The sequence below is a fragment of the Rutilus rutilus genome, assembly GCF_951802725.1.
Source record: "Rutilus rutilus genome assembly, chromosome: 15".
Taxonomy (NCBI): Eukaryota; Metazoa; Chordata; class Actinopteri; order Cypriniformes; family Leuciscidae; genus Rutilus; species Rutilus rutilus.
In genome coordinates this window covers 32,042,632-32,068,804 of record NC_140220.1, presented here as the reverse complement: position 1 = coordinate 32,068,804, position 26,173 = coordinate 32,042,632, and the positions used below count along the sequence as shown (strand labels likewise).

At 38.7% G+C, this 26,173-nt stretch overlaps 5 protein-coding genes across 6 annotated transcripts; all 5 read left to right on the top strand.

Annotated features, from left to right (window-relative positions):
- The first annotated feature begins 1,181 nt into the window (after positions 1 to 1,181).
- On the top strand, positions 1,182 to 4,800 carry klf11a (Kruppel like factor 11a). Its single transcript, XM_084432267.1, has 4 exons — positions 1,182 to 1,391; positions 2,356 to 2,601; positions 3,129 to 3,981; positions 4,074 to 4,800. Exons 1-4 carry the CDS (start codon positions 1,302 to 1,304, stop codon positions 4,358 to 4,360), a joined length of 1,476 nt encoding a protein of 491 aa, XP_084288393.1. The 5' UTR covers positions 1,182 to 1,301; the 3' UTR covers positions 4,361 to 4,800.
- A 1,571-nt stretch (positions 4,801 to 6,371) lies between these two features.
- On the top strand, positions 6,372 to 10,784 carry rrm2 (ribonucleotide reductase M2 polypeptide). 2 transcript variants are annotated; one of them, XM_084432079.1, is made up of 10 exons: positions 6,372 to 7,440; positions 7,666 to 7,734; positions 8,641 to 8,787; positions 8,873 to 8,989; positions 9,088 to 9,221; positions 9,469 to 9,563; positions 9,649 to 9,782; positions 9,877 to 9,981; positions 10,124 to 10,237; positions 10,436 to 10,784. In XM_084432079.1, the coding sequence occupies exons 1-10, from the start codon at positions 7,348 to 7,350 to the stop codon at positions 10,586 to 10,588; spliced, it is 1,161 nt and encodes a 386-aa protein (XP_084288205.1). In that variant the 5' UTR covers positions 6,372 to 7,347; the 3' UTR covers positions 10,589 to 10,784. The 2 variants fall into 2 exon arrangements, with proteins under 2 accessions (XP_084288205.1, XP_084288206.1); XM_084432080.1 differs by lacking the exons at positions 6,372 to 7,440; positions 7,666 to 7,734 and adding an exon at positions 8,197 to 8,424.
- A 5,129-nt stretch (positions 10,785 to 15,913) lies between these two features.
- On the top strand, positions 15,914 to 19,230 carry actc1a (actin alpha cardiac muscle 1a). The gene is made up of 9 exons (XM_084431819.1): positions 15,914 to 16,081; positions 16,777 to 16,928; positions 17,033 to 17,161; positions 17,302 to 17,412; positions 17,747 to 17,831; positions 17,964 to 18,125; positions 18,396 to 18,587; positions 18,711 to 18,892; positions 18,980 to 19,230. The coding sequence occupies exons 2-9, from the start codon at positions 16,800 to 16,802 to the stop codon at positions 19,121 to 19,123; spliced, it is 1,134 nt and encodes a 377-aa protein (XP_084287945.1). The 5' UTR covers positions 15,914 to 16,081; positions 16,777 to 16,799; the 3' UTR covers positions 19,124 to 19,230.
- A 2,640-nt stretch (positions 19,231 to 21,870) lies between these two features.
- Positions 21,871 to 24,562, top strand: scg5 (secretogranin V). The gene is made up of 6 exons (XM_084431622.1): positions 21,871 to 21,992; positions 22,356 to 22,590; positions 22,709 to 22,858; positions 23,038 to 23,150; positions 24,032 to 24,085; positions 24,236 to 24,562. Exons 2-6 carry the CDS (start codon positions 22,368 to 22,370, stop codon positions 24,350 to 24,352), a joined length of 657 nt encoding a protein of 218 aa, XP_084287748.1. The 5' UTR covers positions 21,871 to 21,992; positions 22,356 to 22,367; the 3' UTR covers positions 24,353 to 24,562.
- A 263-nt stretch (positions 24,563 to 24,825) lies between these two features.
- grem1a (gremlin 1a, DAN family BMP antagonist) lies at positions 24,826 to 25,723 on the top strand (the record flags this gene model as incomplete). The annotated part of the gene is made up of 2 exons (XM_084431623.1): positions 24,826 to 24,893; positions 25,189 to 25,723. Exon 2 carries the CDS (start codon positions 25,190 to 25,192, stop codon positions 25,721 to 25,723), a length of 534 nt encoding a protein of 177 aa, XP_084287749.1. The 5' UTR covers positions 24,826 to 24,893; position 25,189.
- Positions 25,724 to 26,173: the final 450 nt, after the last annotated feature.

Genomic DNA, 26,173 nt, shown 5'->3' with positions numbered 1-26,173 from the left:
TGTCTTTTATTTCTTTAATTGCTAAGAACATTACTAAATGTTGAACATAAGAACAGCAAATTGTACAGCTGTACAACACATCACAGACAGAGAAATACAATCTCCTCTGTCTTTTTCACAGGATATCTGAATCTCTGAAGAGGAGGGGGACTGATGAAGCCTTTTGTCTGCTCAGCTCTGCTCACTAGACAGACCAGCAAAAAATCACAGCCCTCCTGCAGGGACGCACAGTTAGGATATACCTATATGATTTGCACACATTTACACCTCTTCCCACTAATCATTTCAGTGTAAGAACAGCTAATTATCACGAAAAAAACAGACAAAGAGAGAGAGACACATAAAGATTAGTGTAGCTGCAACAAAGAGATGCAGCATAGGCTACTCATAGACTCCGCCCTGGATTCTTTCACAGAAAGCTGTTCCACCGAGGTTCCTGAGTTCAGTTCAGTTGAGTTCACTAAAACTGTGTGCGCATGTGGGATATGTAATGATTTCCGGACCGCCCTTGTGACAACTGTCTTTTTATAGAGACAAATACAAATGACAAAAATGTGCATCCTCGCACAACAGTGTTTGTATTTGTTAAAAAGGCGAATTAAATCTCTTTATATATTTCGATATTATTATTAGCCTACTATTAGTCCCATTGTTGTTTCATTTTATTATAGCTATTATTCATTATTTCTTGTATAGGCAGCATCTCACTGTGTTTCCCCTTTGTGCAGTCGCGTGAGGCTGCTGAACATTCATGACAACACTTTATATAATAAAAGCAATATCCATAAAAAAAAACAAAAAAAAAAACATAGCCATGTTTTAGGCTAAACAAAATATGTACGATGTGGTTTTCGCTTCTTTATTTCAGTTTTGTCTTGAATGCAGGCGTGGACTGTGCTCGTCTGCGCATGCCACACTCCGCTGGCACCGCTAGCCAGACGCGTGCGAGTATCTCACGATTCCGCTCGTTCGCTGCGCCGACCTTTCCCCCAGTTCTCGAGCACCGGGTTCACCGGGTTTACACTGACACTGCTGACTCCTCTGAAACGCCCCCCAACAGCCACGCACCCCGTTTCAGCCAATCAGCGAGCGATCACGTACTGATCACGCGCTGCCTGCTTTTCCATTGGTCCGTTTCCACTACACCTTTGTTTTTGATTGGTAACATGTTACCACCCGCCAGAGTGCTCTGAATTTTGTTTCTGTTTTTTTTTCTTCTTTCTGTTGTGTTTTTTTTTTCGCGCTTCTGATTCACTCAGCTGAGGTTGGACCTTGCTGTAAAAAAAAAAGTGGTTAGACTTATGTACCCGGGCTTCGTATCACAGCTGTCTTTCTCGGTGCTTTTAAGAGACGTTATACATATGCTGAATTTCACTTCTGACTCCAGCCGGGTAAGTTGATTTTATTGACAAAGTGGCTTTACTGCTACTTTTTAGTATTTGCGCATTGACCCACTAATGACATCCGCTTTTGCTGTAAGTTGTGCCCCATAAAAAATAATCCCATGCTCATTAAGGGAGAACAGTTGACTTTGAGTTTATAATTTCTGTTACACACACACAAAAAAAAACATAACGTTACTTGATCGTCTTGACACTTGAAATGAACCACATTCTTTGTGTTAAATTGCTTTGATTAAATTATGTCATGATGAGCCATTTGCCGCAATCATTGTTGTAACGTTACATTTGCCTCCTGCATTAAGCTGCAGTGCTACTTTACGTTCAAACTGTTGTCATCGGTTTTGTTTTTTTTGTTAGCGACCTTATGTGCCCCCTGAATATACTCGAGTTTGAACCTAATTTTTCTCATGCTTAATTTATACATTCAATTGTCAGTTATTTCAGAATGCATTGTTTGTGTTATTAGGCTACAACAACGTTCTGTATTTTCCTATCATGCTTGATGTATCATAATGGCTCCGCATTAACAAAAAGAGTATCCTTAGTGCAAAACGTCTTGATATGGTTAACCACTTAGATTATACTTTTTTTTTTCTTTTTTTTTTCTTTTTTGCATGGCATACTCACATGGCTTTTTGGTTGGGTGCACGTCACTCTTAAATCTATATTTGGCGATGGGAGGTTCCCAGCAGCTCACGGTTAACGCTATGCAAGGCGCAGGGTGGGTGTAGTCGCAAAGTACTAGGGGCCCTTTCTTTGCTTATGAATGGCAGCAGCAGCTTTTAACAGTAGATGCATAACAGACATCACCATCTTGCCACTTTCTTTGTATGTCATGCAATTAGATACCGTTATCATGTGACGGTGTCAATTCAGATTCAGTGTGTTGTGGTTTATAAACTAGTGGCATTAAAATAAGATTAAAATGTGCTTATTTTTTAATAATCTATAGTCCAGTCTTGTGGACATCTGCGAGGTGATGATGGAGAGAAACAGGCATGACAGTGAGAAGTCCTGCTCCTCCACTCTGGAATACAATGACCTGGAGGCTGCGGAGGCTTTGGTGTGCATGAGCTCCTGGGTCCAGAGGACGCACAAGCCTCGCCCACTGACGCCCACCTCAGACTCCTGTGATTCTCTCGCCTTGCAGCCTGAGCTCACTGAGTCCCCTAAAGACCTGGTCTCCCTTTCATCACTGGTGAGTGACTCGAAATTGGACTGTGTGAGCAGTATAAATACATTTTTCCAAAAATGGTTTGTGGATGCTGCATAAATGAAAGCTGTTATGGCCCACATTTTTTTTAAATAGGAAGTGTAGAGTTGCTAGTATACTAGGTTGGAATAAACTACTTGACTTTTGTTCCAGAAAAACTGGTCATCATACACTTAAATGACCATCACACACTTACCAGACTTTCAAATTAATAGACCTAATTGCTAGGAGACACATGACAAATGAAAACAATATTTGTTCTAAAATCGGCTCAAAATAACAAACTGGATTTGACTGGATGTAATCGTAGTCTGAAGCTACAAAATTGGAGTCTGTTCCCATCTTACACTATGTGAATTTCTGTGAAGTCAGTCAACTCTGACTTTCCAAAAATCTGCAGATGGCTCTGACTTTCGGCAACTTGTCCAGACTGAAAATCAAAAATCATGTAGTATATTCCAGCCTTAAAGGAAATTCCCAATGCTCAATGCAAATCTCTTCTCTCCCACCAGTGCATGACCCCTCCCCACAGCCCAAGCTTTGCGGAAACTTCAGGCACAGCGGTTCTCAGTACCTCAGTGGCCTGCTCAAGTCTCAAACCACTCCCGAGACTATGCTCAGCCTTGACCAACAGGGCAGTCAGCACAGTCCTTCTCAACCCAGCTCCGCCACAGATGGCAGAACAGTCCTCGCTGCGCAGAGCCACCAGTGTTATACGGCACACCGCCGACAGATCCGTGGACCACAGCATTCCGTCTCCGACCACAGGGCAGGAGAGGCCATGTTCTGCAGAAGTCCCTCTACAGAACGCAGAGCCCAGTGCCAACCTCAAAGCAGAAATGCACAGCTCCAGCAGCCCATGTGACACTGCAGAAACGGAGAGAATGGCCCCTTCTCCCGGCTCCCCATGCTTTGCTATCCCCACGACGCAGTCCGCCGTTCCACAGTCGACCATTTCCAGCCCGCCGGTGCTCTGTCAGGTGTTTCCTGTTAACGGGCAGACCGGAATCATCTCAGCGTTCGTTCAGACTCCAGTTCAGATGCAGACCTCAGGGTCAAAGCCCATTCTTCCACATTCTCAACCTCTTCTGGTGAGCTCATCTGTGGCTCAGGGCACTGTGATGTTTGTAGTCCCACAGTCTCAGGTATCCCAATCCTCCACCTGCCAGCAGAGCGTCGTTACGCTCGGGAACACGAAGCTCCTGCCTTTGGCACCCGCTCCAGTGTACGTGCCCTCAGGTCAGAGCGGCGGAGTGACACAGTCTGACTTCTCACGCAGGCGGAACTACGTCTGCAACTTCCAAGGATGCAAGAAGACTTACTTTAAAAGTTCCCACTTGAAGGCTCATTTAAGAACCCATACAGGTTTGTATCCACTTACCAGAAAATATGATTTTGTGCTAAAAGGTTGCATCCATAAACATGTTTATTGATCATATCCTCCCACTGTTTCTCAGGTGAGAAGCCTTTCAGTTGTCATTGGGAAGGGTGTGACAAAAAATTTGCCCGTTCGGATGAACTCTCCAGGCATCGTCGGACGCACACGGGTGAAAAGAAGTTCGTCTGTACTGTCTGCGAGCGTCGGTTTATGCGAAGCGACCACCTGACCAAGCACGCACGCCGTCACATGACAACCAAGAGGTCTACAGTGTGGCCTACCGAAGTTCGTGACGTAAACAAAATGGCCACTTCCCAAGCACCATCTTCCATACCCCTTAGTGTGCTTCTTCCTGCCTCAAACTAAGTTGAGACTCAGACCACTCACCTCAGTCACCTCAGGACAATATCCCACTGACCATTTAACAGGGGAAATACAAGAAAACCAAGGCTGCTATACACATCCATGTACATAAAACAATGTGACATTGCACTGGATTTTTACTTTAATCATGGTTGTTTATAAGGAATTCTTGTTTACTTTTATATAAGTTATGTCTCCCAATGTTTTTACTCCCTTTGCCAAAGTCTTTGCATCAGTTCATCTGTTACTTAATCTTTATTGTTGTACATTTGTAGATAAATATTACTATCTATATGAATGTAATGTGTATTCAAATTAGCATTTATTGTTGATATATAAATAAATGTTATTGATGTTACTTCTGTTAATTGGACAGTATTCCTGTAATGTGATACTACCTGCAATATTCCATATTATTTAATAATAAACATTTGTAGTAAGAATATATAATTTGTTTTATTTGGTACCTCTGATAAACAAATGAAAATAAATTACTGACGTCTAATTAGATACATTTAAGTGTTCAAGGCATTTTAAAAACATTAGGAAAGAAACAAAAAACACTTTACATGTTTTAAATATCTTTTACAAAAAAGCGATTAAACTCAGACATGAAAAAACAACAAAACACATTAATATGAACATAGCATGACAAGTGTTACTAAACGCGTAAAACGTGGATAAAGAAAACAATAGAATCATTACATAGCCACGAACTGGTGTGACGACACAGTTACACAACACCAGCTCAACATCAATTCTCAACATTGTCACCCCACAGCACCCAGTAACAAACCTCGTCCAATCACATCGCTTCATTGTGGAGCGGTTAGGGGGCGCGACCAATCACAAAGGATGATTTGGGAAATATGGCAGCAGCAGCTTGACTGACAAGCCTTGGTTTCCGCCCATTTGCCTTACTGACCGATATTTCCAAACGGGCAAAGGAAACACAAAATAAACGAACACAGAAATTGGACTAAAAGTCGATTTTAGATACTGTACTTTCTGTTTAAATGATGATTAACTAAACCAAAGTGAAAGAAGTAAATACAAAATGGAAAAACTCGATGATGGTCTATTACGTGAACAACTGTCGGAATACAATGACTTTTTTTAATTTTAGTTTTACTTTACAGAATCGTTGTTTTTATTATAATTCACGATAAAACATGTATATTTTATAATAATAATAATAATAATAGCCTTTTAACAACTTTTCGAACGGCAAATTTTAATATAGGTGAAGCGCGCCCCCTGCTGGGCAGGCAGGCTATTGCATTATGTCGCATAATATACGAAAATTTGTTTTATTTCCTCCACAGTGTTGATCCCACTATCGCATTCAGAGCAGCTAAATGTGTGTGTCTGTATATTTTAGTTCAGTTTTTATCTTTGCATTGTTATTATATTGTTAAAAATGAAAAAGTCAAATAGTCATCAATCAATATCCTAGCTAAACAAGTAATGTAATGTCGTATGTAGCTGATCATTGTTCATATTTTTTTGTACAGATGTTTAACTTTGTTACCACAATTTATTTGATGAGAGTTTCTACAAAACATATAACATCTGTGACTATTGTCCTCCTGCCACTAGGAAGCAGTATCCCAAAAGCATTCAGTATTTTATCCCAGGAAGTATCCTCTTGGGCGGTTTTGTTGTTCCCGCGTCCTGAAAATGTTTTTTTTTTTTTGTTATTAGGAAAACAAAGGATTTCAACATTTTCGCTGTTGTAAAATACATTTTCAACACAATTTGGGTTATATGCCGACTTTTAATTAATCACAAAGCTCGTAGGAATTCGTGTGTTGGTTTGGCTGTGGTGAGCAACTGGCCTAACAGCTGATAGTTGTACGTGGTGTAATGTTTAATCGTCAATAAATACATAATCCCTATTTTTATACACCAAAGTCTACAGTTTATATTAATTAATGATGCTCACTATGATCTTTGTGCTTGTTGACACGAGAAACAAGAAGAAAAGCAAACTAAAATTCCGCCATGATTTTATGAAGTTAGTAGTTGTTTTAAAGATCGCATATCTAGTTTATATTTATTATTAAAAAATAATATTTCTGTTTTTTAAGTATCATGGATATTAGTACGGCTTGAAGTTATGTATTTTAATTGTTTTACTCAAATCTGGCGCGAAAAGTTCTTCCTGGCAGGGTTTTTTGTTGTGTAAAATGGGCTTGGGTTTGTTGTTGGCTTGTTATAAAACGAGCCACTGAGACATGTTTTCCCCCACTGTTCATGGATTTTTCCTCATACATCAGTAGGCATGTTGTTTTACCTTAAACAATTGTGTGTGCTGTTAAACGTGGCATCTGTATGTAATCGACAACTACAGACTTGAGTGATTTAAATGGCACTACGTGTGATTTTATTTGACCTTATTCTGTTCTAATAATTGATAATATAAATTTTAGCAACTCATTATGATAAAGTGTACGTTAACCAGAAATTCCATATCCTGCAAATGTAAGATTTTCTTTAGTGGTCAGTTAACTTTAACACACATTTCGCACAATATATTGTAAATGAAATGTTTTTGTACAAAATACAAATACCTGTTTTTTTTTTTCTTAATTCGCGCCTTTTTAAACCTGCTTGTGTAACTTATGCAAGTTCGGTTTTGTGTAACACTTGCATCCCCCGAAACGTTTGAATTTCCCGCGAGGCGTAGTCCTCACGTGACGCCGTGGAGAATTCTGATTGGTTCATCTGATGAAAGATTTAAAAGGACCAGACAAAGCAGTAAAGTTTGCCCTTTTCCTATTGGCCGAGAATGAGCGCCAGAATCGAATATAAAAGAGTATACCCTGGCATTCATTCATTCATTCTTCGCTTCAGCTGGACTGTGGACCTTCAAGCTCATACTTTACTTTTATTTATTTGTATCTGACTTTGTTTTAGAAGTTGTGTTACATATATATTTTTTTAACTTAACCTCATTTTCTGTGTTACCCAACGCTTTAATCTTTACAATGATGTCAACTCGCTCTCCACTGAAGGCCAAGAATGAAAACACAGTTTCTGCAAAAATAACTAAAATGTCCTTGGTGGACAAAGAAAACACGGTAAGCGCGTTTTTATTATTTTTAGGTGTTATCTGATATCCATACGTGTAATTCTAAAACATGTGCTGAGAGTTTATTTTTCGGGAGTAAGTTAACGTTCCTAGATCAATACTATATACTATGTCAGAAGTATTACTTCTGTTGAATTAACAGCCAAATACTAAATCATTAGCCACTAAGTTATGTAACTTAGATTGTAAAATGTGTGCTTTGTTTTGTCCTCAGCCACCCAGCTTGAACTCCACCAGAATTCTGGCGTCCAAAACGGCGCGCAAAATCTTTGATGATTCAGAGGTACGCTTATTTTAACTTTATCCCTGCACGTTTCTTCAGGATTTACAGAAGTAATGCATGTCAAATGTATACCAATGTAAATTATTGATTTCTCAGGTGATGTTTTAAAGTGGTAGCTAGACACAATTTGGCGCCAAGTTGGGCTGGTCCATCAAAACTATCTAGACCTGTGAAAACAATGGCTCGTAAATACTAATCTTAAATGAAGACCATGCTATATGGTAACCTAAAATGGGGGTTTACGGTGTATTTTAAGCCAGTTAATATATTATGGTTTATGCTGATTTTTGCGGTCGGTATCTCGAGCTGATTCTTTGTGTAAACTACGCAGAAATGTTGCAAAAAGTACGATTAAATATGCAAAAATATTCTGTACATGTTTCGAGCGATGTTTCCCTTTTTTTTATTATTTTTTTTTCATATTTTATTGTGAATTTATTTTATTCTATCAACCGGAAGAACACTCTTGTTTCACCGGCAAACTAGACCGGAAGTAGTGGGGCAAGTTGGGGAAAAAAAATATCCCATTTACCACGTTTATAGTAGTACTAACGTTACATAAATAGTTATAGAAAATAGCATATGCTAATATTTTTATGAAGTCTGTAACTTCTACCTTTTTAGTATGGGGCAAAAAAGTTTGGTTACCAGAGCAACAAACCAGGCGAAACTAGGTTTTCATGCTAAATGGTAAATATTTTGAAGTGTTTAAATGCTGCAAAATTGAGATTATATTTCTTGTTGGTGGAAATGCATGTAATTTAAAAACAATCAAATCTTCAAAATGTGTCATGCACTTTAATAGTCAATCATGAAGTGTTTATGTGCATTATTAACTATGCTTCTCCCATTCACATGCAACAGAATAGGCACTGGTGATTAAAGGTTTAATTTATTTATTTTAAGGAGCAGACAAAAGTCAGGAAAGGAGCTTTGGTGGAAGAGCCCCTTCTAAAGGAGAACCCCCAGCGCTTTGTCATCTTCCCAATTCAGTACCATGACATCTGGCAGATGTACAAGAAGGCAGAGGCCTCCTTCTGGACTGCTGAGGAGGTGAGCTTCAATGGATGCTTTAAACCATGACATCAAAGCAAGCATACAAGCACTTTTTAAATATTTTTAAATTAATTTTTCCTAGGTTGACCTGTCCAAAGATATTCAGCACTGGGATTCCCTGAAAGAAGAGGAGAGATATTTCATCTCTCATGTTTTGGCTTTCTTTGCTGCAAGTGATGGCATTGTCAATGAGAACTTGGTGCGTTCGGAGGCAAACTTTCACAAGGTTTTTAAACTTCTGTAAGAAGTCACACTTTTCTTATCGCACGTCTTCTGTGATTTTTTTTTTTAATCTAGGTTGAGCGATTTACTCAGGAAGTCCAAGTGACCGAAGCCCGATGCTTCTACGGTTTCCAGATTGCAATGGAAAACATTCACTCTGAAATGTACAGCCTGTTGATCAATACCTACATCAAAGATCCCAAAGAGAGGTGAGTTATTAGACCCGTGGGAGTTATTGGGGGGCGATGATGAGTGGCGCAGGGGTACGTACCTCAGCTGATAATGGGAGCTGAGTGTTGACTGCTCAAGATCAGTGGACGTGTGGTCCACTGGTTGTAGGGTGTCAGCACGAAATTATCGCCGTGACTGAGCCCCTTTAAACTATGTGCTTGTCTAACTTCAATCTATTTAGACATTGAACTAATGAATAATGAGATGTTTGTTTTGCTCCTGTAGAGAATATCTGTTCAATGCTATTGAGACGATGCCTTGTGTAAAGAGGAAGGCTGACTGGGCACTCAACTGGATTGGTGACAAAAACGCACAATTTGGTATGTTGTACTGACACACTACTTCAGATTTTATTTACTAATGACTTTAAATTATGGCCTGAGCTAACTTTAAGTCTGTGTTTAGGGGAGAGAGTGGTGGCTTTTGCTGCAGTGGAAGGAATCTTTTTTTCTGGGTCTTTTGCTTCTATTTTCTGGCTAAAGAAGAGAGGACTCATGCCTGGACTCACCTTCTCCAATGAACTCATCAGCAGAGATGAGGTAACCATTTAGAAGTGTCTTCTAACACGGGCATGAATGCATATGTTGTAAGTTGAAGATGTGATCTTAAGTTATATTCTCATTCTCTTCACAGGGTCTTCATTGTGACTTCGCCTGCCTCATGTTCAAGCACTTGATCAACAAACCATCAGCAGCTACAGTAAAGAAAATCATCATGAATGCAGTTGAAATTGAACAGGTTTGTGGGCTTGCATAAAACAGTCCCTTTCAGGGTCTTTTTTGGCCTTGGAGTCTTTGTGTAGAAGCTATACTTTAAACTCATTTGAATGAAATGCATGATACTGGCAAGAAACTCATGTGATTTGTCTTTGTCATCCTAGGAGTTCCTGACTGATGCGCTGCCCGTAAAGCTTATTGGCATGAACTGTGACCTAATGAAGCAATACATCGAGTTTGTGGCTGACAGGCTACTGCTGGAGTTGGGATTTGACAAGGTAGGTTTATTCGGAGACCATAAACTGACATGTTAAACTATGCATTTTGTGGTAGTTTTGCTTCTTTGCTCATGGTAGTATAGTCTTTGTGACCGACCTCAGGTCATTAGCTTTGTTGGCTAATATCAGCCTACAAATCAAGCTTGTTCTAACATGGCATTTCAAGTGTCATTTTTAACCTTCTAAATTTCTTTCTAGGTCTATAAAGTGGAAAACCCTTTTGACTTCATGGAGAACATTTCCTTGGAGGGCAAGACCAACTTCTTTGAGAAGCGAGTTGGCGAGTACCAGCGGATGGGAGTCATGTCTGGATCTACAGATAACACTTTCACACTGGATGCTGACTTTTAAAGACTCACTCTTGAGTGCCTTGAATGGACACTTGTAAGCTAATGGACCCTTTGGACTCTTAAGGAGATTCAGCCTCACTTATTCTAGTGTTTACATGATTTTTCTTTAACTAACTATTCATTTGTTTTAATGATGTCTTCTATTAAATGACTTTTTATTTTTGTTGTTTTAAATGATAATAAAAAGAACTGATCTACTTGCTGCTCTTCTACTCATTGCTTTGCCTCTAGGGTGTGGCAGAGATGAGGATTAGACATCTGTCTACAGCTCCCGGTTTCACAGATAAGGCTTAAGTTATTCCCAGAATAAAATGCATGTTTGTGCTGTTTTAACAAAGCAACTTGCACTGACATCTTAAAGATTATCAGTGCCATTGTTTTGTCTCAAGATGCACACCAGTAATTCTTTCTAAGGCACATTTATTAAAGCTACTTAAATGCCTTGATTGAACTCTGGCCTAATCTAAACCATCTGTGAAACTGGGCCTGGGACTGATGCATCGGCCTACTGCAAATATTAGTGATGTGACTAAAAGCAGACTTAAATCAGTGCTTAAATAAGGTAATTTAGTTTCATTTGTAAGACAGAAGTACCTCTTCAGTAGTTTATAGAACAGGAGAGTAAAATGACCGTGTTGGTACATGTATAGTGCAGATGAACTTCCTTAAATCCAAAACATCCCACTTAAATGTATAACATTTGGCAAGTTTTTCCTCCTGACTGCCATGTTTCTTACACAAGCTTAATTGTTTCAGCTGATATAAAGCTTTTTAGCTTCTGCCCAAACTCACTTCAGTCTCTTGACTGTTTAGTGTTAGTTCATAACTGATCTTGGAACGCTGGTCAAGACAAGCTAATAACTATTGGCTGTTGAATGGTCAATATAAAAATCACATTGCAATATTTTTTTTTTAACTTCTCAAGGTTAATCATGACTTGTTTAAATAGACTTAGTGAATTATATAGTTTACTCCATGCACACCTGTAATGAACAACATTTCTGACATGGAAACTTCTAAAGCACTCCATATATTTATAGTAGTCATTATCTGGGGCACTCATGGCATGAGCTGGTGACCGGCTGTTCTCTAAGTGCTCTCAGGACATTTGGAAACAGTTTGCATGGGACGGCGTTAACTTTAAGTTGTAGGAACGCGTTCCTTAAACACGAAGAACAAAGCGTTAACATTGTCCGGCCTGCTTTAAAATAGGCCTATTAATCTTTTATGCTTAATTACATATGAAGAGTTGTGTGTGCCGTCTGAAATTTTCTTCTAGAATGATCATTTTTATCAAGCTTGTATATTTAAATTCAGTATTTTCACTTAAATGGCAATGAAAATGACCTATTAATTGTCATTTAAGTGAAATTACTGAACTTAAATATACGAGCTTGATAAAAATGATCATTCTAGAAGAAAATTTCAGATGGCACTTAGAGGCTTTTGCATCTGGACTCTTCATATGCTGATATCAGTTTTCTTTTGCATGTACTAAATCTTTCCTTATATGCCACACTGTTATATCAGTGGCACATCTGTCATTGACTTGTCAGTTGATCTGTGCTGCCGTAACGGCTGTGAAAACACGGTAATGGATAGTCATGAACTTCCTGTCTAGAGTCAGTACGAGTGTCTGAATATGAACAGTGATTGACTCTGGGACATGTACATTACTGTGAGGATCATTTATAGGGGGTTTTTCTTATTAGCATGCCTGTCAGTGGTTCGTCATTCTGAAGAGTTAACAGCTGCTTTAGCCGACACATTGACACACATTACATCTTGTTAGCAGACACATCACTGAAACAGCCCAGTGGCACAACAGGTAGTAAAAGTATTAAAGTACAGTATTCCTCATTTGATATATATATACAGTACTGTCTTAGGCATGTTAATATAAGATTTCCAAAATATAAGAATAAAATACATTTCCAAACATTCTTTTTGCCATTAATTGTAATAATCCAGTGAGATTTGTGTATGCACAAGGAGTCTGACAACAGCCGGTATGATCTGATCTCACCATCATCGAGTCCGTCTGTGATTACATGAAGAAACTGAGACAAACTAAATCCAGAAGAACTGCGGGTTACGTCTCCGAGATGCTTAAAGAAACCTTCCTGCAAAGCTACCTGAAAAACTACGCGCAAGTGTACCTGGACAAAAGTGTACCAATATACACCATATATTGATTTGAATTAGTTAATAGAAGTTAAATCATAAATAAATTCAATTTGTGATTTTATTTTTGAAAGCATTCTCACTTTACAGCATTTTAACACAAGTGCCAGTACTTCTCACAGTACTGTAGCTTTGCAGGAAGGTTTCTTCAAGCGTCTCGGAGACGTTCCCGCAGTTCTTCTGGATTTAGTCTGTCTCAGTTTCTTCATGTAATCACAGACGGACTCGATGATGGTGAGATCAGATCATACCGGCTGTTGTCAGACTCCTTGTGCATACACAAATCTCACTGGATTATTACAATTAATGGCAAAAAGAATGTTTGGAAATGTAAACTGATATTTCCTACTGACACACTACAGCAAAATATATAAATTAAAACCATTTTTTGGGGGGACGGGGGATATTAACATGCCTAAGAATTTTGCACAGTACTGTATATATATATATATATACTTTTTTCAGCTTTATTTCAGTTATTAAAAACAATTTTCAATAGTTTTAGTTAACGATAACAGCACTGACTTATTTACCCCATGTCATTTGTTTTGGATATTCTGAAATATCGATATTTACTCATCTTTAATGTACTCACATTTGATACTCAAGGTGAATTCATCCTTACCATGTATATTAAAGGCCCTGCAAACACTACATGATGTGGATCAACAGCCCAGCACATGATCCACATCACTTGCTGGTACGGCCCTGCAGGCTCATGTCACAAACAGGTTGATCAACAAACCATTGTTCCCAATGTAATGAATGTTAAAAAGCATTTGGGCCCAACAGTTGCCACACTCCAAGTGGCGGTCTACTGGTAAGCACAGCTGTCTGAAACAGGCAAATCCTGTGTCCCCTCCATGCCCTTTTAAGGAGACAGGACCCTGTCAAAGTGCGTGTGTTGGTTGCCTGCTTTGTTTGACCACCGGGCCTCCCACACAGCAGCGCTTCTTAACTGACGCTAATAGATCATCATCCCAGTAAATATTGCCATGGTAGAATTACAACTGTTACTGTACTTTAACAGCCCAACAAGACACCTTCATTTATCTTTCCTGACGCTGCAAGCCACGCTTTTCACCCAGAAAGATACTAAACCACACTACAACTGCAAAGAAATCATTAGCAATGGTCTCATTTTGGTAAACAGCATCATCATCGGAGCTATAATAAGATGCTAGTGTCAGTCACAGTATACGCGAGGGTTCAAGGGAATCCGAGTGGATTGTGTGCTGTAGATATCTATCAAGCTAGGGTGAAAAAAACTGCTAATAATAGCACATCTAACAGAGAGGATAGAGGATGATGCTCAAAAATGCTCACACATAATCCAGCTTTGGCACAGCAAGCCAGAGGGTCTGTAAGAAACTCCAGAAATCTGATAACTAAAGGTTAGAAAATACTATCACGCTGATATCACGGCCTTTTTCAGTCAGGTTTGAGCTTTGAGGGTCACAAATAGAACATTATCTTCCTGTTCACCATGCCTGAAACAACACAAGATAACACACACACACACACACACACACACACACACACCACAACAGGAGGCAATAGCACCTTTAACACCAAATGGTAAATCTGTAAAATGCATGTTTTAACCCAGATTATATGCGTTTTATGCGTATACAGTTTTTCCGCAAATATAGAGGAATATACAAAGGAAACATTCAATGTTTTCACACAGTGTCGAGTGAAAGAGATAACGGGGGGAGAAGGTGACAAATAAGGAGTTGGAGCCAAGCAAGGAGCTGCACTGATGTGTCGCCAGGAGCACCTGTCACTCACCATGACCCTAAAAGGACAGAGCTGAGCCAATCAGAGAACAGCAGTTGCAGAGAAAGGACACAGGTCCTTCCTAACACCCCCCCACACACCTCTCAGCTGTCTGGCATGTTGCGGGCCCGATCGCATACCAGGGCCCAGGCCATTTGACAAAGGTGGTTGTTACTCAGGTCCGGCTCCTAGATGTGACCCCACACGTCTGGTGTTACATCCCCTGTGCTCTGAACTTTACAACGCCTGTGACGTCAAATCATTTTTGTTTTACACTGTGTCATCAGTGACGACTGACCGTACATATATATATATATTGTTCCGTGTCAAAGGTCATGATGTGTGATTTACTGACATTCCTTTAAGTTTATTTGTTTGGTGTGTGTGATGGCATCACAAACCAACTATTTTGCATGTGCTATTGTCTCCTTTTGCCTAAATTTTATATTTAAATCCTGGTTGATATGATTGTTATTGGCCAAGAAAATGTCAATATTACAATTCCATACTATTTTGTAAAAAAAAAAAAAAAAAATCTGAAATTTTAAATGGTACAAGAAAATGTTGCCTATTTTAGTATTATTTTTACACTATTATGGTATTTATTAATATTTTAAAATTGCTTTTATTTTACTATTAAGTTTCATTTCAGTGTTTTAGTAATTTTGCTATGTGCTTTTGTCACTTTTGTTTATAACTTTTGAATATTTTTATTTAACTTTAAATTATTTTAAGTTTTTAAGTTATAGTTCTTCAACGTCAACTTATTTTATTTCAGTCATCTGCCAAGGCGGCATTTCCAATTTTAGTTTTTTTACATTTAAGTTTTCCAACAAATAGTTATAATTGATTTTATTTCAGCTGTATTCAAGTAACGGTAACACATTTTAATAGTTTTAGTTTTAGTTAACATTAGCAACACTGGTTTTGCCATTATATTATAATGTACAGTATGAAAAAATATATATTCCTTTTGATATTTGCTAAAGTTTAACAGTGTTAAATTTTTTTTTTTTTTTTTTAAATGTTACCTCTAATATGAGGTATTAGATTACCGATTACCGCTATGGTATTTGTTAGCATAACATTTCTCTTTAGCCACATTCATAGAAAACAATGCTATTTAGCGTTATTTTTTTGACTAAATTACATCTAGTAACATTCAGTCACACATAACAACAGAACATGACATAAAACATGACATAATATATTAAAAGAGATGGAGAACGATGAAAGAATAGTACTTGGCTTCTTTCGGCCTTCCATTTGGCTCTGAAATCATAACAGTTTTCCACTGCTTATTTTGCTACCAAAGAGGATCCGTCCCCTCTTAAGAAACATCTGTCCATTTTGGTAATCATGCAGGAGAATATAGTACAGGATATGCTGGCTGTGGGACGTTTTCTAGCATCTCTTATTTGGTGTTGTGTGAAATCCTGAACCCGCCCCCCGACCCACCAGCATATTTAAGGGGCATCCTTCTCCGATGCCCTTCATCCCAGTGGAAACCCCAGTCTTGTGCTACAACTTGGTGAGTGTTTGCTACTACCTTTATATGGACTACTTCAGAGAGACAGAGAGAGAAAGATTTGAGATGGAATAACCCAACACTTCATCTCCTTCATGGGAAGGAACATACATTTCTGGAATTGTTGATGCAGATGGTGGATAATTGGTGGAAAACTACTTTTTCTGATAATTGCTCATCCTCTGCGATAATATATCTGTAGCTGTAGCAAGAGAAATGTATAAAAACAGATGGGTGGGCATAAAGAAATAACACTGGATGTAATGAAGGCTAGAAGGATGAAGCAGTGGTAACGAGTTGTATTAGATTGGATTGGAATCCATGTCTAGATCTCATAAGGGTCACTTGGAAATGCTCTAATAAAGAGAGTCATCAACAGATGTAGTGAAGTGACACATGTTGCCAGTGGATCTCTTACAGTTTCTAGACAGCTGAGGAGGCGATCTTTAGGTCCTGTTGTCATTTGTCATCAGACAACTGCGAAACAGCTACAGATAGGACACTCGGTCAGGGGCCTCTGTTCAGACTGACAAGAGCTGATTCCTAAAATAGTTTAAGGGGTTCTGCTGTGCTGCTTGTTGACCTTACCTGATGCTACGTTTTCTACTGCGGGCTCTATATTGACCATTTTGAAGCAAGCATTTAATATTTCTTTTATTACCATTGTTGCACAATTATACATGTTTTCTTTCTCCCAGGACCATTCTAAAAAAGACCAATCATGTGTGACGACGATGAGACTACCGCGCTCGTGTGCGACAATGGTTCTGGTTTGGTCAAGGCTGGATTCGCCGGTGATGATGCTCCCCGTGCTGTCTTTCCCTCTATTGTTGGCAGACCCCGTCACCAGGTGGGCCTCCAAAGCATGTTTATTATATTGCATATTGGAAAGTGTATGCAATAGATTATACATACAACTGATTATAGATCTAATTCATGACTCTTGTACCTCAGGGTGTGATGGTCGGTATGGGTCAGAAAGACAGCTATGTGGGAGATGAGGCTCAGAGCAAGAGGGGTATCCTCACTCTCAAATATCCCATCGAGCACGGCATCATCACCAACTGGGATGACATGGAGAAGGTAGCAATCACAGAATTATTACAGAATGCTGCATTGTTTTTCATCCATTAATCAAACATAAGGATTTTTTCCCCCTATTAGTTTGGTCACCAAGGGATTCACACCATGCATTCATCCATTCATTTAATATATTTCTCCAGATCTGGCACCACACCTTCTACAACGAGCTGCGTGTGGCCCCTGAGGAGCACCCCACTCTGCTCACTGAGGCCCCCCTCAACCCTAAAGCCAACAGGGAGAAGATGACACAGGTAAGCTAATGCAGGGGTTCACAAACTTTTGTTTTGACACGGACCCCAAATATGAATGTCCCTTTGTGTGGGACCCTATGATGTGGAAGCGTATAATAGCAGCCACATATTCAAATACATTTATACTGTCAAAATTTAAGTTAAGTTATTTTAATGTACTTACTATAGTAACAACAGTAAATTATGCATAATTACAAGTAACTAACCCTAAACCAAATCATCATATATATCATCTATACATATTTCATTTATTTTATTTCAAGTAATGAAAATGTTTTTATGATTGTAGTTTTATTTAAGGATAATAAAGCTGTATTTTTCTCTTTTTTTTCAGATCATGTTTGAAACCTTCAACGTCCCCGCCATGTATGTTGCCATTCAGGCTGTTCTCTCGCTGTACGCCTCTGGCCGTACCACTGGTCAGTGTCTATCAAATCACCAGAAGCAATACATAACATTATAGGCATTCAATCCTATAAGTCTGTCATAGAAAGCAATACACACTTAACATGCCAGTAGAAAGCTTGAAATGCCAATGCATCATGTTACAGGTATCGTGCTGGACTCTGGTGATGGCGTGACCCACAACGTCCCCATCTATGAGGGTTATGCTCTACCTCACGCCATCATGCGTCTGGATCTGGCCGGTCGAGATCTCACTGACTACCTGATGAAGATCCTGACAGAGCGTGGTTACTCTTTCGTGACAACTGGTGGGTGCTCTATGAAGAATCAGACTTCTTTGAATGATTTTGTTTAGAAATTAGTAAACACTAAAAAGAAATTACCTCAGTGTTTTAATATTAATGTAAAACTGTTTGTCTTAACAGACACTATAAGATACTATAGAGTTAAATAATTCATTGCAAAAAAAAAGATATCCAAGTTATTCATTTATTCAGTGAGAAGCCATGCAATAAACAGGATAACAAATGTTTTCATTTTCTTCTCCCAATTCACTTACTCTCTTTTCTCTTCCATAGCTGAGCGTGAGATTGTGCGTGATATTAAGGAGAAGCTGTGCTACGTCGCTCTGGACTTTGAGAATGAGATGGCCACTGCTGCCTCTTCCTCCTCTTTGGAGAAGTCCTATGAGTTGCCTGATGGCCAGGTCATCACCATTGGAAACGAGCGTTTCCGCTGCCCCGAGACCCTCTTCCAGCCCTCTTTCATTGGTATGTTTTAGTTGGGCCTCAGATGACTTTATTGCATCCATGTTGCTGTCCATACATCACAAGTGCCCCCCTTCTGAAATATGGAAATATCGCTAACACAGTTTGTGACATTGCACCTCACAGGTATGGAGTCTGCTGGCATCCATGAAACCGCCTACAACAGCATTATGAAGTGTGACATTGACATCCGCAAGGATCTGTATGCCAACAATGTCCTGTCTGGTGGTACCACCATGTACCCTGGAATTGCTGACCGTATGCAGAAGGAGATCACTGCTCTGGCCCCTAGCACAATGAAGATCAAGGTAAACTTTTCTAAATGAGCTCTTGTTTGCTTCATAGCTCCAGTTTTACAGTCTGACTACATTCATGCTCTTGTGTTCGTCCTCTAGATCATTGCTCCCCCTGAACGTAAGTACTCTGTCTGGATTGGTGGTTCCATCCTGGCTTCTCTCTCCACCTTCCAGCAGATGTGGATCAGCAAGCAGGAATATGATGAGGCAGGTCCCTCCATCGTTCACAGAAAGTGCTTCTAAACCTTCGATCCTCCTCAAGTCAATCCATCTAACCCTCCGTATGCATTCGTTACTGTGTCTTGTTCTGTATATACATTTACTGTTGTAATAAAAGTTGTGAAGTGTAACTGTACTCTTTGTGTTTTGTCTTTGAATATTTAATGAAGAAAATGCAGGTATTAGTCATTTACTCAACAAAAGCATTTACTTCCTCAAAACTTCACACACAATGTGGAAAATCGACCAAGTCCTAGTGCAAAAAAGGTCTAAAATGTCCAAGAGCAAAAATACGTTTCTCTAGCATTCTTAAATTAAAATTATTACATTTTTAAAATCCTCAAAAAACTACAGCCCCAATCTCAGAGAAGCTGGGATATTTAGTAAAATGCTAAAATAATCAACAATCTGTGATTAGTTAATTCTCTTGAACCTTTGTTTAACTGACAAAAGTACAAAGGAAAAAATTCCAATTCCTTTTCACTGTCCAAAATATAAACCAATTTTGAATTTGAAGCAACGCACTCCAAAAAAGTTTGGGCAGAGGCAAAATACATGTGAAAAGATTACAGAATATCCAAGTTAAACTGTTTTGAAACAGTCCACAATAAGTAGGTGAATTGGTAGTTTGGGTATAAAAGGAGCATCCACCAAAGACTCTGTCTTTGCAAGCAAATATAGGTCATGACTCATCACTTTGTGGCAAATTACATGAGAGAATTGTCAAACAATTCAAAAATTGCATTTCTCAATGCAAGATTGCAAGGAAGCCTATTTAGGTCTTACACCATCTACCTTACATAACATTGTGAAATGATTCAGGGATCCAGAGAAATCTCAGTTTATAGGGCAAGGCAGGAAACCTCTGTTGAGTGTGACCTTCGAACCTTCAGCTGGCACTGCATGAGAAACCGTCGTGCTACTGTTAAATATAGCCATATGTGCTCGGAAGTACTTTGGAAAACTGTTGTCACTTAACATCAAGAAATGCAACTTGAATCTCTGTTATGCAAGGAGAAATCTATAGGCCCTACATCAAATCTATGCAGAGATGCTGTAGAGTATGCAAGGATTCATTCTGCACGCGTTACAACTGAGTGTTTTCTAGACACACCGTAGAGTTGCCAGCCTGCAGTCCAGTTCTGTCTTCTACTGTAAATGTATGGCATCATGAAAAGAAGAATCAGACAACACCGACCACAGTCTGTCTTGTATCAGGAGAGATTGGGCAAAAAATAAATAAAGTATAGTATAACTATAGTATAAATATAACTATAGTATAGTTAGTATCCTCATCCAACTCCCAAATGATTAAAAATTAATAAAAGGAAAGGTGATGTGACACAGTGGTAAACATGCCTCTGTCCCAACTTTTTTTTTTTGGATTGTGTCGCAGTCACCAAATATATACAAAATACAATTAAGTTGGTCAGTAAAAACATTGAAAATCTTTTGTAAGTTAATTAAAGATTAAAGAGAACGAACAAATAACAGATTATTGATTTTATTGCATTTTACAAAAATGGGATTGTAAAATGTCAATACCATCATATTTTATTAACTGCGGTGTAAACAAGTGAACAATTAAACTGGCACACTTAATAGTAGTGCATTGGAGCAAAGTAGAATTATATAAGATATAAATAATATATTCCATAATAGGCTATAGCCTACAGCCTCATAAATTCATGCCTGTTCGCGAGAATAGACTACCAAGAAAATCAATGAATAATTGAACCATTGTTGCTGGCTATTATTCTTTGCATTGTAGGCTGTATTTGCATTGTGAACGTTAATCTTTTATTATACAGTGCTATGCATAAGTTTAGACACCCATGCTAAAGTTGACTAAAAAGAGGAATAAAAAATCATCTTTTGGAAACTGAACTTAATGCCTTAATTAAAAAAATTAGGAAAAATCCAACCTTTGTTGGATCCAACCTAAATGTTCTTCCTTAAAATACAGGGTGCATAAGTTTGGACACCCCTATGTTAAATTCCCATAGAGGCAGGCAGATTTTTATTTTTAAAGGCCAGTTACTTCATGGATCCCGGATACTATGCATCCTGATAAAGTTCCCTTGGCCTTTGGAATTAAAATAGCCCCACATCATCACATAGCCTTCACCATACCTAGAGATTGGCATGGTTTTATTTCAGTTAGCCCAATAGCTACTTTGATTTGCACTGAGAGATGATCTTATGGAAAGTACCCCATGCCAATCTCTAGGTATGGTGAAGGCTATGTAATGATGTGGGGCTATTTTAATTCCAAAGGCCAAGGGAACTTTATCAGGATGCATAGTATCCTAAATTTTTTTTTTTTTAAATACTTAAAAATAAAAATCTGCCTGCCTCTATGGGAATTTAACATAGGGGTGTACTCACTTATGCACCCTGTATTTTAAGGAAGAACATTTATTTATTTACGATACATTATTCATTCACAAAGAAAATTGGTGTCCTTAAAGGTTGGATTTTTCCTAATTTTTTTAAATTAAGGCATTAAGTTCAGTTTCCAAAAGATGATTTTTTATTCCTCTTTTTAGTCAACTTTAGTATGGGTGTCTAAACTTATGCATAGCACTGTAATTCGATTAAACTGACAGGTTCATACATTAAAGGACTATGACGACACGACATGTATAGCCAAGTGATTTATTTATTATATAATTAAAAATAATGATATGGAAAATATGAGTTTCCCCCCCTCATAGGCTTTCCGTTTCCTATAAAATACAGCAGCATGTTTTAACGGCTATGTGCTAGTCGTAAACCAATAGGTGTGATGGTGATTCTGCTGCTTGGCAACAGAGCAAATGAAGCGAGGAGGAGGAGGAGGAGGACGGCATCTGTGTTGAACCCGACACACTCTCTCAATCCAGATTACATGGTAGGTTACCTCTTTGTGTTTGCTAAACTCTTTATTCTGTATTGTCTACAACACGTTGGATGTTTAGCTGAACAACGAATGTTTCTTAATGTGCGCGTATAAAATAACGGCCTGTGTTTTTATCAAGCCTTGTGACGTAACGTTACGTATTTTAGTTACAATCTGGGATGTGCGTTTTAAATTATAGATCATAGCATCAAGTGTATAACCCAGTTTCAACATTAGCTGGTCGGTGAACAAAAAAAAATAAAAAAATAAAAATAATGTATATATTTTGTTTACATCTGAAGTTTTAGCTAGCATACATCGCAGCAATCATTTTGTAACGTTACACTACATGTTGTGTTTATTGTCGGTGTGTAGTGAAAGTCAACGATGGGTTCGGCTCCGAAAATGACACACACGGTTCTTCTGAGTGTCGTTATATGCTCGATGGCCGTGGTTTCTGGCCGCAGTCCACGCACGGTGGATCAGGTGTCGGAGGCGGATATCCAGCGCCTGCTTCATGGAGTGATGGAGCAACTGGGAATCGCGCGGCCCAGGGTCGAGTATCCCGCGCACCAGGCCACCAACATAGTGGGTCCTCTCAGCATCCAAGGTAAGAGTTTCTTTGTAGAAGCGCAGGTTTTAAAAGATGATTATACAGGGGATATAATAACTGTATAATACTCATGACGCGGTTACCTTTATCTGTAATTTTACACTTTGTCCAATAGGTGGTGCCCATGAGGGACTCCAGCATCTCGGGCCGTATGGGAACATCCCTAACATTGTTGCAGAGTTAACTGGGGATAGTGTTCCCAAAGACTTCAGCGAGGACCATGGTTACCCCGACCCTCCCAATCCTTGCCCCCTTGGAAAGACTGGTATGCAGATCCAAATGCAGTGCACAAATATGCAGTGGTGTCACCATTCATTTAGTTTATCAATCACATTAAAACCAAGAGGAATCCATATGAAATATTTAGGAATCTAAACTTCTGCGAATGGTTTGAGAATGGGATGCATCTCTCCTGGTTGAAAAAATGTGATCGTGTCTTTATAGTTGCTGATGGATGTTTAGAGAACGCTCCGGACACTGCTGAGTTCAGTCGGGAATTCCAGAAACATCAGCACCTCTTTGACCCTGAGCATGACTACCCTGCGCTGGCGAAGTGGGTGAGTTCACACTTGGCACCTTGAAACAGGCTGGACTTCTGATTTTTCATTTAAATGAAATGAATGATTAATTTAGTGAAAAGTGCAGTGAAGTTACTTTCTCTCAGTTGTCATACTTTTATTATACTAATCGTATTTGATGTATTCTGTCAAGTACCTTTCCTGTACTTACATACATATGTTCTCCTCTACATTTAGTAAGATTCTTACATCCTAATTGGTGAATCAATCACCTTATATGACGAACAGATTGAATTTAGGTTTTTATTCGCATATGAACATTCATCAACTCATACATCAGTTATGGTAAACGGAAGCTCAAGCATGTTTACTTAACATGCGAGAACCAATGAGGTTCATTCTTGTGTTTTACGCAGCACCGTTTGAGCTTCTGCAAGAACCAATGGTGTTTGTTCTCGCGCATCAAACAGGTTCAGTTGAGCTTCTGTTTGTGTTCGCTAATAATGTATATAAAAAAATCTGTTCATCATATAAAGCTATAGCTAAGATAAAAGTCTCTTCAGAAAATCTGGACTAAACTGCATGTGGATTAGATTTCCAATTTCTTTATGAACTTTTTGAAGCGTCAAAGTTGTAGTTGTGTCGCTATGGGACAAAAAGCTCTCAGATTTCATCAAAAAGATATTTATTTGTGTTACGAAAATGAACAAAAATCTTACGGGTTTGGAACGACATGAAGATGAGTAATTAATGACAGAATTTTATATTCTATATAGACTTCGCCACCAATTCACCAAAATGTTAAATAGTTACGAATTGCCATGAGAGTGTGTTGTAGAAGTTAATGTACAGAGAATGTATAATGTACAGATATGTAAATACTGGTTTGTAACAGACTGAACTTAATTTTTTTTTTTCAGAATAAAGGACTGTTGTATGAAAAGCTGAAGGGTGGGCCAAAGAGAAGAAAAAGGGTATGCTATAAATATGAAATAACTAAAACATTATTTTTCTTTGCTGAATCCTTCTCAATAGACCAGCACAAGAATTATGCGATTTTATAATTACATACATGTCTCGTATTTTCAGTAATGTCACAGGATCTGTCACTGACTGTGTTTCAGAGTGCAAATCCATATCTGATGGGAAAGAGGCTGGATAACGTAGTGGCCAAGAAATCAGTGCCACATTTCCCTGAGGAAGATGAAGTTGAAACTGCTACAAGCAATATCAAGGCCTGAACATCATGTTCATACAATTTGTATAAAAATGACTTTTCTGTTTCAGAGTAAAGTAAGCATTAAAATATGTGTGATATTCAAATAAATCATATTATTAATAGAGCAAGGGTGCAAATGGTGATTGTAACATGAATGATTATTCTCTTGGCACAACTTTTGTTGTAATACCACTTAATCAAATAAAAATGACGTATATGTCCATGTGCAGATAATCAGGGTCATGCGTTTTTAACTTTCAAGATTCATCTAACTTACAAATACCACAATACGCATCCGATATGCCTGCATCGTGAAGGACCGTACTCTCTAAAAGCACTGGACCATCCCCAAAGTGCTGTGAATGATTTTAGGCTGAGGAGGCGTGGACTGCCCCATTCTCTTAAATGTCAGCGCTCAGAACACAGCTCCATACCTTATTTTGACTCTTGAGCTCTGGAACTTTTGGTTCAACTTATTTTTAATTGTAGCTTGTTATGATATACAAATACTTTGTGAACAGCTGAAGTCCATGTGAAGAAGTTTGAACCATTATTAATCTGAGGTAAGTGTGCATATCTACTGGATATTTAGTTTAAATCACATCTGAAATGTGTTTAAAGAAATAAGTTGCCAGAGGGAAATAAGCAGTTTGCTCTCAAAATGATGTAGAGAACTTGAATAGTATTTTTTTTAAATTTGGTTAAATAATTTATAACTATATATGCTTTCAAATAGGTTTGGTAGCTGTATGTGTTAATTTTATATATGAAAAGTTTTATAAAAATTATATAATATTGTATATATATAGGCTATATATACAAATAATAAAATGTTGTATCTGTTTTTTCTTGTGTAAGAATGACTAAAGAAGCATTAGCTGTCACTATCGTGGTCTTGTGGCTGCTCTGCAATCCGGCGAGGATCAGGGGAACCGGGGGATTTCAAGGCGCCATTCCTCACCCAAATAAATACAGCCCAAACCAGTCGGAACAGTCACCGCAGACACCGCAGGCTAGTTCTGGGGGAATGGGACCGCCTTCAGTCGGGGACGAGGTGCTGGACTCCAGCCAGGAGGCTTTACACGTAACGGAGCGCCGTTATCTCAAACTTGACTGGTGTAAAACGCAGCCGCTGAAACTGATGATTTACGAGGACGGGTGCCAGCCGCGCACCATCATCAATCGCTTCTGTTACGGACAGTGCAACTCATTCTACATACCTCGACACGTTTATCAAGAGGACAGTGCGTTTCAGTCGTGCTCCGTGTGTAAGCCGAAGAGTTACACGACTGTCACTTACACGCTCCTCTGTCCCGGGCAGATCCCCAGCACCAAGAAGAAGCGCGTGCGCCGCGTGAAACAGTGCCGCTGTACTTCTGTCGACTTGGATTAAACTCGCTGACGTCATTGGTGTAGACAACTTGTGTGTTTGTCTCTCTGAAAGTCAATATTCAATGCACTCCTATAGCTTAATAATGAAGGAGCATTATCGATTTGTTTCCTGCATCGTTACTCGGTCAGTCAAAAAGTCATCTAAATGTGGCCTTTATATTGTGAAGAAATACAATTGATGCCATTACTATTTGCAGGTTGGTAAAAAAAGAATAACATGTGAACAATATGCTTATTATTTTCCACTGTGTGGATCAATGTAGATACCTTTGTAATGTAGATACATTTGGGTGTAAATAAGTAATTTTGTAAACAAAAACATTCCACCGCGTTTTGTCCTGGTCTTCATGCAAGTAATGTCAAATGAATGAGGTGTCTTGATCACTTTGAATTTCATGACTGATGAAGAAACAGTTAAATGGATGGACAATTATGTTTGTATAACAATAAG